Source organism: Pollachius pollachius (assembly GCF_949987615.1).
Source record: "Pollachius pollachius genome assembly, chromosome: 6".
NCBI lineage: Eukaryota > Metazoa > Chordata > Actinopteri > Gadiformes > Gadidae > Pollachius > Pollachius pollachius.
The window spans coordinates 4,191,383-4,203,582 of NC_136939.1; the positions used below are offsets into that span (position 1 = coordinate 4,191,383).

Sequence of the window (12,200 nt, forward strand, 5' to 3'; positions counted from 1 at the left end):
AGGACAAAACAAAGATATGCTTGCCTTTCTTGCTCTGCATTTGTTCTTTGTTACTTCAGATGAGATTTTGTTTACGGTGCAGTTGATTAAGTCTGCAATGAACTCATGAGTCACATAATGAGCCTTCAATAAAAGAACATTTTCAAGATCTATGCGTTGTAGAGCTGGATACAGGTTGAATCTTTCATTTTAAGGAATATGTTGGCAACTATGCAAGAAATGCCAATGGTCATTTCATTGTGTGGCTGAAAATAATTAAAGCTGTATAACAGCGGAACAACACTTGTGCAATGCCACACACACACACACACACACACACACACACACACACACACACAAACAAGCAAACTTTGTAATAGATAAATTGAAATAAATTGTCTCAGCTTAAGGATGAATTTAACATACAACCTTTTGACTTTTCCACCGCTTAATCATTTTAGAATGCATTCATTACGAATATAAATAGCATGTTCTAATGAAGTCCTTTAAAACACAACGCTGTTGCAAAACAGCGAGCACTTCATCACCTCACGGAAGTCTCATCTGCGACGAACACACATTAAACGGACTTTCAGTTCGACAGAATGTGCTGTAACTAATATTTGGACAAATTCCTCTTCCCATTGATCGACACCTGCAGCTCAGCATCTTCCCGCGGCAGGTGTTTCAACAGGGCGGGGCCGCAGCGCGCCACACCAAACGGACAGCATGGCGAGCCAATCGCTGACCCGCCTCGCCTCACCGCCCAGAAGGGCGGCCTCTGATTGGTTGCTAAGGGTGTGCTCCCATCATCCAGAGCTCTGGAAGCTGTCAGCCGAAGAGACACGACTCTCGGAGGAGACGAGACGGATTGATGAAAACAAGAGAGCCGCCGCTACACAAACAAAGCCGTCGCCTCGGGACATGGTCTTGTGAAGACCGGACAGGCCCAACACCTCAAGGTACTGTTGTTTAACGTGTCTATTACGTCAGCGGTCTGTGTGTGTATGTGTGTGTCTCGCGCGCTGGTCCCTGAAACGAGGAGCCCTCCATCTCGACCGAGCCGCCACGGGAGGCTGGCGGTAGCTCCTCGGCTACACACACCGTTAGCTCTATAGCTACACCTCGTTTTTGCACGAGCTAGTGTCGACCACCAGCTGTTCACAAAGGGCCAACACGGCGACACGCACGAGCCGACGTGTGTGAGCTCCGCTCGCGTTACAATGTAACGCGACGTGACCGCGTGCCCGCGATACCGCTCTGTTGTTAGGGCTCGTGCCGTAGTAATTACCCACACCAGGCACGAGCTGAGGCGGGTGGGGGTTGTTGATATGAGAGCACCTATCCATTCTCATTTTAGACACAGTATCCACGAATAAAGCGAATTACTGCCGCTTCATCGTGGTTTTAGCTCATCGTGATACACGTCACGGTGCCTGTGAGTCAACAAGACACTGGAATAGGGTCCAGCGGCTCTTTATGGTCTAGCTTCTCTGTAGGGTGTTGAGTGATGTGTCTGGGCCACTGTCTGTCGGGCAAGACCTGCCCATGTGTGTGTGTAATGCATGGACGGTTCGTCCACCATGGTCTGGTTCGATGGCTTTTGTCGTCCCCTGGCTGCACTGGGTCTATCCATAGGCCCGGCGTTGTTGTTGTTTAGTGGTTCTGTTCCTAAGAGGATGTTTGTGAGCGTTTGGTCACCCTGGCTTGATGCGTTGGCTTTGGCTGACGTCGCTGTCTTCATGTGATACATGTGTGGGTTGACAAAAAGCTGTTTCATCCCACATACGTTTTAAAGCCCAAACAAGCAAAAATAGTCTCTCAACCACGACATCAACATAACATGTATACAGTATTATTCATCTTAAATCATCCCTAAACATACAAAACATACGTATATATCATATACACAACATATATGAAAACAAGTATAGCCTAGACTGAAAAGCCCTTGCTTATTATAGAGACAATAATAGTGGGTCCTCTTTCCTGTCATCTGCTATGTCTTGACCCCTATAAATGTCCCGGGTGGCCCCTCCCATCCCAGCCCCTGAGCCAATCAGCTCTCAGTCTGACCTCTTCCACCAGCACCCCCGCCTGGTGTTAGCTCCTCCAGCTGTTGTCGGCTCATTCAACTACGGCGACCCAGTTAACGCCATTGTTCTTGCCTGTATACATTCACTCACTCACTCATTCACTCACTCACTCACCCTCCCATACGTACGCATGCACATGCTCATGCAAACACACACAGACATACACACACACACACACACACACACACACACACACACACAGACGGATACACACAGCTATACCGTTTATTAGAGGTATGTGGTAATACTAATTAATTGTGATTACGTAGCGTTTTTCAACTCATCGCTAAGCGCTTTCTGTTGTGATTGATCGTATTCAAATATAGGACGATAGAAGCCGACTCATGGAGTAAAGCTGTTTTTCAAGGGACATTATTTGAGGTGAAGGGTAACCTTTGATGAATGAATTATACCTGAATCCAGAAGGATTACCTGCCACCAGTGTGTAGCGGATAGATTTGTCCATCAGGCAGGTAAATAATTCAGGGTTATGTATTAAAACGCTTGCTGGGACGGTCGATTTTCACGAGGTTAAAAATACAAAATTCTAAAAGCATCTTCCGGAGTCAGCAGCCAACCCGAGGACAGCTGTGTGGTGTGGTGTTGTGTTATCTGTGTTATGTGACTCATCTCATGATTCACCCTGACACCAGAAGGAGTTGGGGAATAGCATCCATCCCACCTCGTAGGCCACAGCGTGCTCTGCCCCACTCACACTGTTTCCATAGAGACCAGCCAGCCTCAGCACCGAGTGACCTGGGTCTACCAATAAGCACCCGCACGCACGCACACACACACACGATGATTAACACATGGCTGGGTAGAGGCCGGGACGTGGCCCACTCCTCGCCCTGGCCCGCGGTGGTGTTTACATTATTCATCACGTGGGACCGGGCCGTGGAAGACGCACGCTGGTGCAGTCTGACATCAGGCATCATGTAGTTGGCTTGTACATATCATGTGTTAGACATCTGCTTTTATCTATTATTTTTGTTGATAGCTTGTTTGTTGTAGACAGGTTTTACAAGGTAGGTCACACTCGAGTTTAATCTGCTTTTTGTTGTTTTGTTATTTCAGGAACTGACGGTTGATTTAAAATGTGGTGTTTGTGCGGTAGGATGTCGGCTGTTTTGTTTACGGGATAACTTGGATGTCAGGACGGAAATATGAATACCATTTAAATTATTCTACGCTTCATGTTCACATACAGATGTTTGTATTTGTGAGTATGAGTTTGAAACGAATAAGAGGATTGTCTTATTTAAATGGGCAGCCACACACCATCCACACCTCACAGATTACATAACAACAACATGACTTTCATGTGCCCTCCAATTTCGAAAGGTCTGCACAACAGCATGTACCCCGCATTGCCTGAAGGGGGCACTGTTGCAGCACCGATTTGAACAGAAAACAAGTCAGAGATAGATGGATGATTTGTATGAACAGCGCCAAGCCTTTTTGGACTGCTTTAGGGCGGGAGGGGAGTTGTTTGTGTCTTTTATGTTTGTATATTAAGATTATTATTACTCCTGTTCCTATTAGCAAGTCAAAATATTAAAGTATTTATATGACCTATATTCACATGGTAAATAAATATGTTTAAAAAAACCTCATAATATTATCATTACTTACTAACAACACAATGTTGCCTACATTGTCATGCTAATGTTATGCCAAACTAACAGCGAACAATGTTAAAAGAAGCTCTGACAATGAGGAAACTATCAACACAAATCAAACTCAACATCTCTAATGGGATATATTCTTTCAGTATGCCCCTAAGCTAAAACAGAAAAGACAGGTGCTGTCTAACAATTTTCCAAAGATGGGGTAACACTTAATTAACATTGATTAATTTACTGTTGGTCAAGGCTTATGAGTGAATTAGTTAATGTTTATTAAAGCTTAATGTACTCTTATTGTAGAGAGGGACCAATGACACTGGTTCAATTTAATGAATGTCTATTCAATCTGGGGGGAAAATAGATTTAAATCGAATGGATATTTCTTTACACCCTGTTCTTTCTGTCATTCACTGAAGGAGAGAGAGAGAGAGAGAGAGAGAGAGAGAGAGAGAGAGAGAGAGAGACATCCACTGATGAAGTAAACAACTCGGCAGGAGTCCTTTTAGCTAATAATAGCAGCTATGGGGACAGGAGCTCGGTTAGCAGGGTCGCGTGGCTGTCCTGTAGCGCAAGAGACTGTTGGTGTAGTGAAGGAAGGAGCCGGCCCAATCAAGATGGCTCCCACTGAGCAAGGTTCAACAGAACTGCTTTGTTTTGATCAGACTCACACAGCCAGTCGTGGTGGCTTTTTTCCCCTTGATCCATTTGTTGTAGTTGCCTTTGTGTGTGTGTGTGTGTGTGTGTGTGTGTGTGTGTGTGTGAGTGGCACACCTCTTCAACAGCCCTCGGCACCCTGTTGTCCTATATGCGTCAAACCCTTCGCCTGCCTGTCAACTGTCAAGAGGAGCGATGGACGACTAACACCACCTGTGTAGATAACTATGTACCGTGTGAAGTCTTCTTCACCTGTAATGTATTCCTCAATCAGGATTTTGACAGTTGGTTTCTCTGTGTTTGATTGAGTCAAGATGGTGATGGCAGTTGTTTGTCAGTTAGTCACTCTTGGATTAGTTTCTTACTCGAAACCTTTTTGTTTGTTTTCAAACATGCTAATATGCCTTATATAGGAATAAAATAGGACAAGTGATGTCTTCTGGGACTATTTGAGAGTTGTCTCTGTGTTATTTTCGAAGGGACACCGGGGGCGAGGTGTGTGTGGATGTGTGGCGCTCCGCCTGGTCAGCGGCTGTTATGTTTGGCAAACAATTATAACATAAGGCCACTGTGTGCTGCTCATTTCAAATGCACCATTCCTCATCATAACGCTCAAAGACAACAACGGTACCGAAAAAAGTAGCACAAAGTTACACTTATACCCCACTCCTGCCTGGAGGCCTCTGCCCAGAACACGTCCTTTAAATCTCACGGTGTTCCAAGTTGAACTGAAACAGGGGGTTCACCTGCACGTCAAGACCAGGTGGTGGTGGGAAAAAATCTATTCTGTTCAGAATCGAATCGCAATACTTGCTGTTTCGCAATATGTTAAGAATCGCAATAATATCCAATCGTGGCCAAAATATATCAAAACTATCGAATCGTCACGTTTTTTTGCCAATTCCCACCCCTGGTATGAGGGCAGCAATGCATGATCTCCTTTATAGCCATCATCATAGAGAGTCGACTCTCTCCTGCGCTGGCACAGACACCGCAGTGGGTTCAGTTCAGCAATGAGGCCACCGAGCCTATTTCCGTCACCGCGTCAGGAACATCAATGTGTTACTCTGAGGGCCCAGGTGTCATGGTGACGGTGTCTTAAACAGTGGTTCTGCCCCTTGGAGGACCGCCGCCAGCAGATAGAGTTGGAGGTTAGCACAGGGGTGGCAGTAGAGAGGAGTGGTGGTGGGAGAGAGTGTCTCTCGCAGCTCCAAGGGTCTCTGGTAAAACGGGCCCTTTAGCGTGGTTGACACTGCTGCTAGGCTGAGGGAGGACCAGGAAATGGAGTGTTATCCTAATGTGCTGCAAAGCAATTTCCCTTCTCTTGCTTCCCATGAGCAGGGAATGCCAGTTCGCAGTTCCTGGCGCGAAAACAAGAAGAACATGAAAAAAAAAGTGTATTTGTTGCCCGAGTTCACCACGATTCATTCAATCATTCATCCTTTTACCTTTACCATGTTCTTTCTACGAGCTGAGCCTAAATATATAATTTAGGTATTGGATTCCTGGCTGTTACAGGATAATCAGTCAATAGCCTCGATTTTCAGCAAAGTGCTTCCGATTTGGGCTGGCCAATCGGGCGGTGCTGGAGCTGTGATTGGGCGGATTGGATCGAAGGGCGGAACGGGAAGCTGGATTGGCCAATGGCTGCCTGCTTACACAAATCTGATGGCAAGCGGAAGCAAGGGAACTAGTTTGGTTAAAGCAATACAGTGTCAGTACGTCAATAGCACTCATTATTTGCTTGTCAATTCGGACCGCTGTCCTTGGGCAGTGTTTAAATAGTACTTGTTGTTTCTAATGATTTCATTAGAGCACAGAGTGAATTTGCAGTAAACAGACAAATCGTCCTTTTGATTGGGCTTTCGAACCCAGGGGGGCGCTCCTCAAAGACACCGCAATTTACCTGCCAAATCTCCCGAGTGACGTCAGTGCGCCGACACCGGTTTTACATGAACCAAATCCCTTCCCCTCTACAGTAAAACCCATTCAAATCTCACACAAGTCACCATGGGGTTGACCTCCCGCTAAACGCCTGTTTATGTTTATGAAGCCGGCCACAGGCTCTCGCCGGGCTGCTCTGCACTTCCTTCAACGGAGCAATTATGTGCGACGGAGAATCCAGTTCTGCATGTCAACGCCTGACTGGTTGTATCCTGTTTGACCAGGTGAGGCCGGTCGGCCTGCGAGTCAAAAGCGCAGCGTTACCGAGATGTGGCTGTTCATTCTGGGAGGCCGGTTGACCCGATTCCCCCTGTGACCTGAATTAACCCTGTCTCTGACTGCGCCCCCCCACTCCTCTCTCTCTCTCTCTCTCTTCCTTTCTCTGTCTCTCTCTCTCTCTCTCTCTCTCTCTCTCTCTCTCTCTCTCTCTCTCTCTCTCTCTCTCTCTCTCTCTCTCTCTCTCTATCTCTATCAGTCTCTCTTTCTTCCTCTGTCTCTCTGTCTCTGTCTCTCTTACTCTCTCTTTCGTTCTTTCTGTGTTTCGGTCTCTCTTTCTCTCTCTCTGTCTCTCGTTCTTTCTCTGTCTCTCTCTCTTTCTCTCTCTGTCCTTGTCTCTCTTTCTTTCTCTGTCTCTCTTTCTCTGTCTCTCTCTTTCTCTCTCTCTCTCTTTCTCTCTATTTCTCTCTCTCTCTCTGTCTCTCTTTCTCCATGACTCTCTTTCTTTGTCTCTGTCTCTCTGTTTCTCTCTCTTTTTCTCCCTCTGTCTCTGTCTCTCTCTGTCTCTGTCTCTGTCTCTCTCTCCTCCCGTCTCTGTCTCTCTATCACTTTCTCTGTCCGTCTCTCTCTCTCCATTTCGTTAGACTCTTCCTGTTTGTGTTTTGTCTTGGGTAATCCCCTCCCCCCCTCTCGTCCCCACCCCGCCCTAAAGTAATCCTACACCTCCGACACAATGAGGTTACTGTAACTGGCTGAACAGTCCCGACAAGTGACGACAGGGGACTCTCTCCCACACACACACACACACACACACACACACACACACACACACACACACACACACACACACACACACACACACACACACGCTCACTCACACCGGTGCGCACACTTCCTAGCATGTGTCTGTGATTTGTAAGTGCAAATGACAGCTGTTTGCCATTCTGTGCGCCCTCCTTACCCCGCTAAACGGATGAGGTGGGCAGGCCCTGACCTGGAGACAGTGGTGGGGAGGGTTGTGGCTGTGTGCTGGGAAGGGAGAAGTAGGAGGGAAGAGGGTGGAGCAGTGGGCGGGGAGGTCGGGGGTAACCTCATTGCAGAACAGTCTTTCCGTCGGTGGGGGCGGCGGTGGAGGCTGATCGGAGGAGTTCAAGCCAAAAACTTCCCAAACCACCCAATCGAGTAACATGGGTGTAACTGATACCTCCCTCGCTGCTCTCCACACCTGAGAGAGAGAGAGAGAGAGAGAGAGAGAGAGAGAGAGAGAGAGAGAGAGAGAGAGAAATCTCGGCTGTAGCTCCCAGCCTCTCACAACAGGGAGAGGGAGAAGTCAGAACAGGTGAGGGCAGAGGCAGGAGAAATCAGGTCCCCGAGAGGACGAACAAGCCACTCCTAGAACTGCGTTTTGTCAACAAAAGTGTCTGACAGGTCGGACTGTCGGAGAGAAAGAGAGTTAGAGCGAGAGAGAGAGTGAGCCAGAGAGAGGGGGAAACAAAGCAAGTAAAACTGTGAACTCTCAGGGGAGCGTCACCCCAGGGTAACGACCACAAAGCTGGGGACTGTTGTGAGATACGGTTCCTCTACCCTGGAGGATCTGCGGAGGAGGAAAGAGAAACCTGCGCTGAGAGGAGCCACAGAGAGACGCGCGAAGATGGGGAAGACAGAGGCGGAGTGACCGAGCCAAACTTATTCAAAGCCTGCGTTGAATAAAGCTCAAGAGAAAAGGAAGAGGCTCAATATTCAAGAAAGGGAAGACTGCAGGTGTCCGGTTCCCTGCTGACACAGACGTTGACGTCATCCTCTTCCAAGCTGAGATGACAACACGGAGGAGTTTATCACCTGATGTCGTTTCACATTGACCCGCGTTGGACCACCTACCTGTCAGCCCCACCTTTGTTCAAGTTTTTTTTTTACTTTTGCCCAGTTTGTGCTGTTAGTATTATTCTCTGGAAAACTCAGCATGTAGTGAAGTCTCGGTGCAGCCTGGAGGTTTTGTGTTAGAACCGTATTGGCAGGGGTGAGTTGACCTCCGTCGGCCCACACCATGTCCCAGGAGGATGTGAAGAGTACCCACAGCGGCTCTTCGGACCAGCAGGCCGACGATGCCGACCAGGCCCCCCCGGGGAGCCAGAGCTTCGGCCAGGACAGTGTGGTGCTGGAGCACATCGCCACCCTGTCCCTGAACACGTTCGAGCCCGGGGACTTTAAGGGAAGGTTCACGAAGATCCAGTCCAAGTCCCGGAAGAGGACCAACATCATCAAAGGTAGGCTCTGCTGTCCTGGTTCCTGGCTCCTGAGCCGTGGAACATTTGGAGCGCTGTCAAAAGGGGGGGGGGGGGGGTTAGCAGCAGGGCAAGGGACAGACAGACAGGAAGAGCGTGGTGTGGAAAAGCACGAGCTGTTAAAAACTGGTTCACAGTGGTGGTCATCTCTGTGAAAATTATTTTTCCCAACTTCCCGATTGTCCACAGTTTGTTAGACCAAAGTAAATACAGAGGGTTTCCAATGAGGGGACTGGGGGCTGGAGGAGATGTTTGTAATACCAGTTTCATAGACCCATTAAGGTAATGCTGTGGAACTCAGGAATGGGGCCTGGCTTTGATCTCCTCTGGAATATGCAGACATTGTTTGGATCACAGCTACATAGCATCTCCAAGCAGCACAACCCAGACTCCATACTGTCTCTTTGTATAGGTTTTGATCTAACATACTGCACAGGGTAATCTCAGACACTAGGGTAGACTGCTTGGCCAAGACATTGTAGCCCTCTGGCTTCTTGTCAAACTATTTATGTTTTCAACGGCTTGTCTGGAAGCATTGGAGATACAGTTAGTATTTTGACACAAATACGGTTTAGATGTGTTAAGTTCCGAGATTTAGTTAAGTGGATGGTGGCCTAAGCCTTCAGTCCATTTTCTCTTAACTTTGCCTCTCTCTGTTCCTCGTCAAATATTGCAGCAGTAAATCAGATTATCTTCCTGCCTGTTGACAACTTAATGGCATCTGGTTCCTTGGAAAGTCAAATCCTGGAACCCACACTAACCAAATCATAGCCCTGTGTTACTATTTTAGCTGGCAAACGAGTGTATGAGTCCATATTTTCAACTACAATCCTTACTACTACTTGTCATAATATTAATAATACATTTATAATGGATTTGATTTATTGTAGAAGACGGAATAAGTAATATAAAATAGCAGTTTTAGTGCTAGAAAAAATAAGTGATTTACTTTGGGTGAGTTTGCTCACTTGCTTATTTATAGAATAAGAAGTAGTAGTATACTTAATAAGGATTAAGGATGCATACCTTTACCGTTGTTAAACAGAAGCCTTCCATGAAGATACAGACAGTGAAATTAGATAAATGTCACTAAGGAACAGGTAGGGGTTAGGCATCTTGCTCATGGGTCGGCTGCCGACAATGGGGTTTGAACTCAGAACCTTCTGACTGGGGACAAACAACCTGAATACTAGACGAACCTGTCCCTTTTGCATTGTTCCCCTGCCTTGGGAAGCCAGGAGGGGGGTGTAAACAGGCTGTATGATTGGGGATCTGGAGTGAGGTAATGGCTTATCCAATGTCTGCTTATCCAATGTCTGCTCTGCCTGCACAAACGTGTCCGTCATAAACCAGTGTACTCAACAATTAGTTTTCAGCAATGGACTCCGTAACCCTATATTATCACATCTCAACTTATTATGTAATATCTGATTCTGGATCTATTCCATCACAGCAGTATTTGCGTACTACTTTCTATTTGTGTTTGCTCCTTTGTTCCTTTTGTGATGTAGTGTGTGTGTGCGTGTGTGTCTGTCGATGTGTGTGTGCGCGTGTGTGTTTGGGAAAGCAGGTATAAAAGGCTCACTAAACCTCCACTTTGAGGCGGCAATGGCGAGAGTGGCATGACAGTCGATGATAACCGTCGCACCCTCGCACGCACTTCTGTTTCATGTTTTTATGACAGGCTGACTGGTCCAATCACAGCAGCTGTCTCAACAAGACACAGCAGTGTGAACTGGGACAGTCTTAAACACACCCTGTGGCTTGAGGTGGATGCCTAAAGCTCTCTGTGTGTGTGTCAAGTCATGTGTGTGTTTCAAGTCATGTGTGTATGTAAAGTCACATGTATATATGTGGGTTTGTGTGGGATTGAAGGAATTTGGTGGGGGTAAATCTCTGTGTCTAACGTTGTGTATTTCGGTGACAATGGATGTGTATTTGTGTGTGAATTGATGGGTGTATGTGTCTGAGGGGTTGTATCACACAGACAATAGATGAGGTAATTAGGGACTATTGCTCATGTGAACTCTAAGGAGATAGTGTGTGTGTGTGTGTGTGTGTGTGTGTGTGTGTGTGTGTGTGTGTGTGTGTGTGTGTGTGTGTTGCGTCCGTCTCATTGTATTCCCATGATTCATGCTCACCGGGTGCCTCTGTGATTGAGTTATGGTCTTGGCACGCCATCAGAGGGAACCCAGAATGTTGGATTAGCAGCCATGCCACCAGTAAGTGTGCGTGGGTGTGTGTGTCTGTGCGTCGGGGTGAGTGGGTGTGTGTGTCTGTGCGTCGGGGTGAGTGGGTGTGTGTGACCGTATCCCGGTAAGAGCGCCGGGATTGTCAACCGTCGGGAAAGGACCTCATCTCCTTAGTTGTAGGTTACAGCTGTGTGTGTGTGTGTGTGTGTGTGTGTGTTTGTGTGTGTGTGTGTGTGTGTGTCTTTGTGCGTGTGTGTGTGTGCTCAGATCCCATTCCAACAGCTGGTAGATCCCAGGCCCCCATTCCGAATGGGAGGAATTCTGGGAGTTCCTCACACAGCTCCCCTATCAATGGCATAGGGCTTGTGTGTGTGTGTATGTGTTGGCGTTTGATATGCGTGTGTGCATGTGTGGGCGTTAACGTGTTCGTGTGTGTGTGTGGGCATGTGTGTGGGCATGTGTGTGTGTGCGCGTGTGTGTATATGTGTGTGTGTGTCTGTGTGTCTGTGTATGCGTGTGTGCCTGCTTACGTGTGTGCGTGCCCGTGTGTGTGTGTGTGTGTGTCTGTGTGTGTGCCTGCGTGTGTGCCTGCGTGTGTGCGTGCCTGTGTGTGTGTGTGTGTGTGTGTGTGTGTGTGTGAGTGTGTTTGTGTCTGCAGACTCCCATGTCACCTCGGTTATTCTTACTGAAGAGCCCTCCATCCTGTTTCCGATGCATTTCTGACCGAAGCAAACGTGCGCCGGCTCTTCCCACGCGTATTGGTTGTTGGCCATCGGGTTTGTGTGTGAGGGTTCGGTCGAGCACATGCCTGGGTGCATGTGCTGCTGGGTGAGTGCAATGAATGTGTGATATTTTCCTCCCTGAAGTTTCGCCGATTTTAATCTCAGCTGTCTGAGCTTCAGCCTCCACGGGCCTTGTGGATGACTTCAAAACGTGTGTTTTCAAAATGCGTGTTTCACTTGAGGTCATTGCTTCTAGTTTTTGTTTGACTGTTTTAGTCTAACTCCTGCAGCTCAGCAGGTGGAAACAGCTGTTTTAAACAGTAGGAGATGGGGGGGGGGGGGGGGGAGATAAAACCATAGACTTTTTATCCAGAACCAGGAATAGGTCTGCAGTGTTTTTTCTCCCTCTCCCTGCTGCTCCTCTGAGGTTAGATTGTAATTGTCTTGGTAATGTGAACCAGGCCACAGCCCGCTGCATAGCTCCCCA

General features: G+C 47.5%; 1 protein-coding gene across 3 annotated transcripts in view; it reads left to right on the top strand.

The window, feature by feature from the left end:
- The first annotated feature begins 7,696 nt into the window (after positions 1–7,696).
- Positions 7,697–12,200, top strand: part of fryb (furry homolog b) — a 76,972-nt gene continuing 72,468 nt past the window's right edge. For 2 of the 3 annotated variants that reach the window (XM_079738400.1, XM_079738401.1), the window contains exon 1: positions 7,699–8,781. In XM_079738400.1, the coding sequence (XP_079594526.1) occupies positions 8,562–8,781 (220 nt within the window). In that variant the 5' untranslated portion in view covers positions 7,699–8,561. Of the gene's footprint in view, positions 8,782–12,200 lie in introns of all 3 variants that reach the window. The other variant, XM_079738402.1, reaches the window with a different exon arrangement.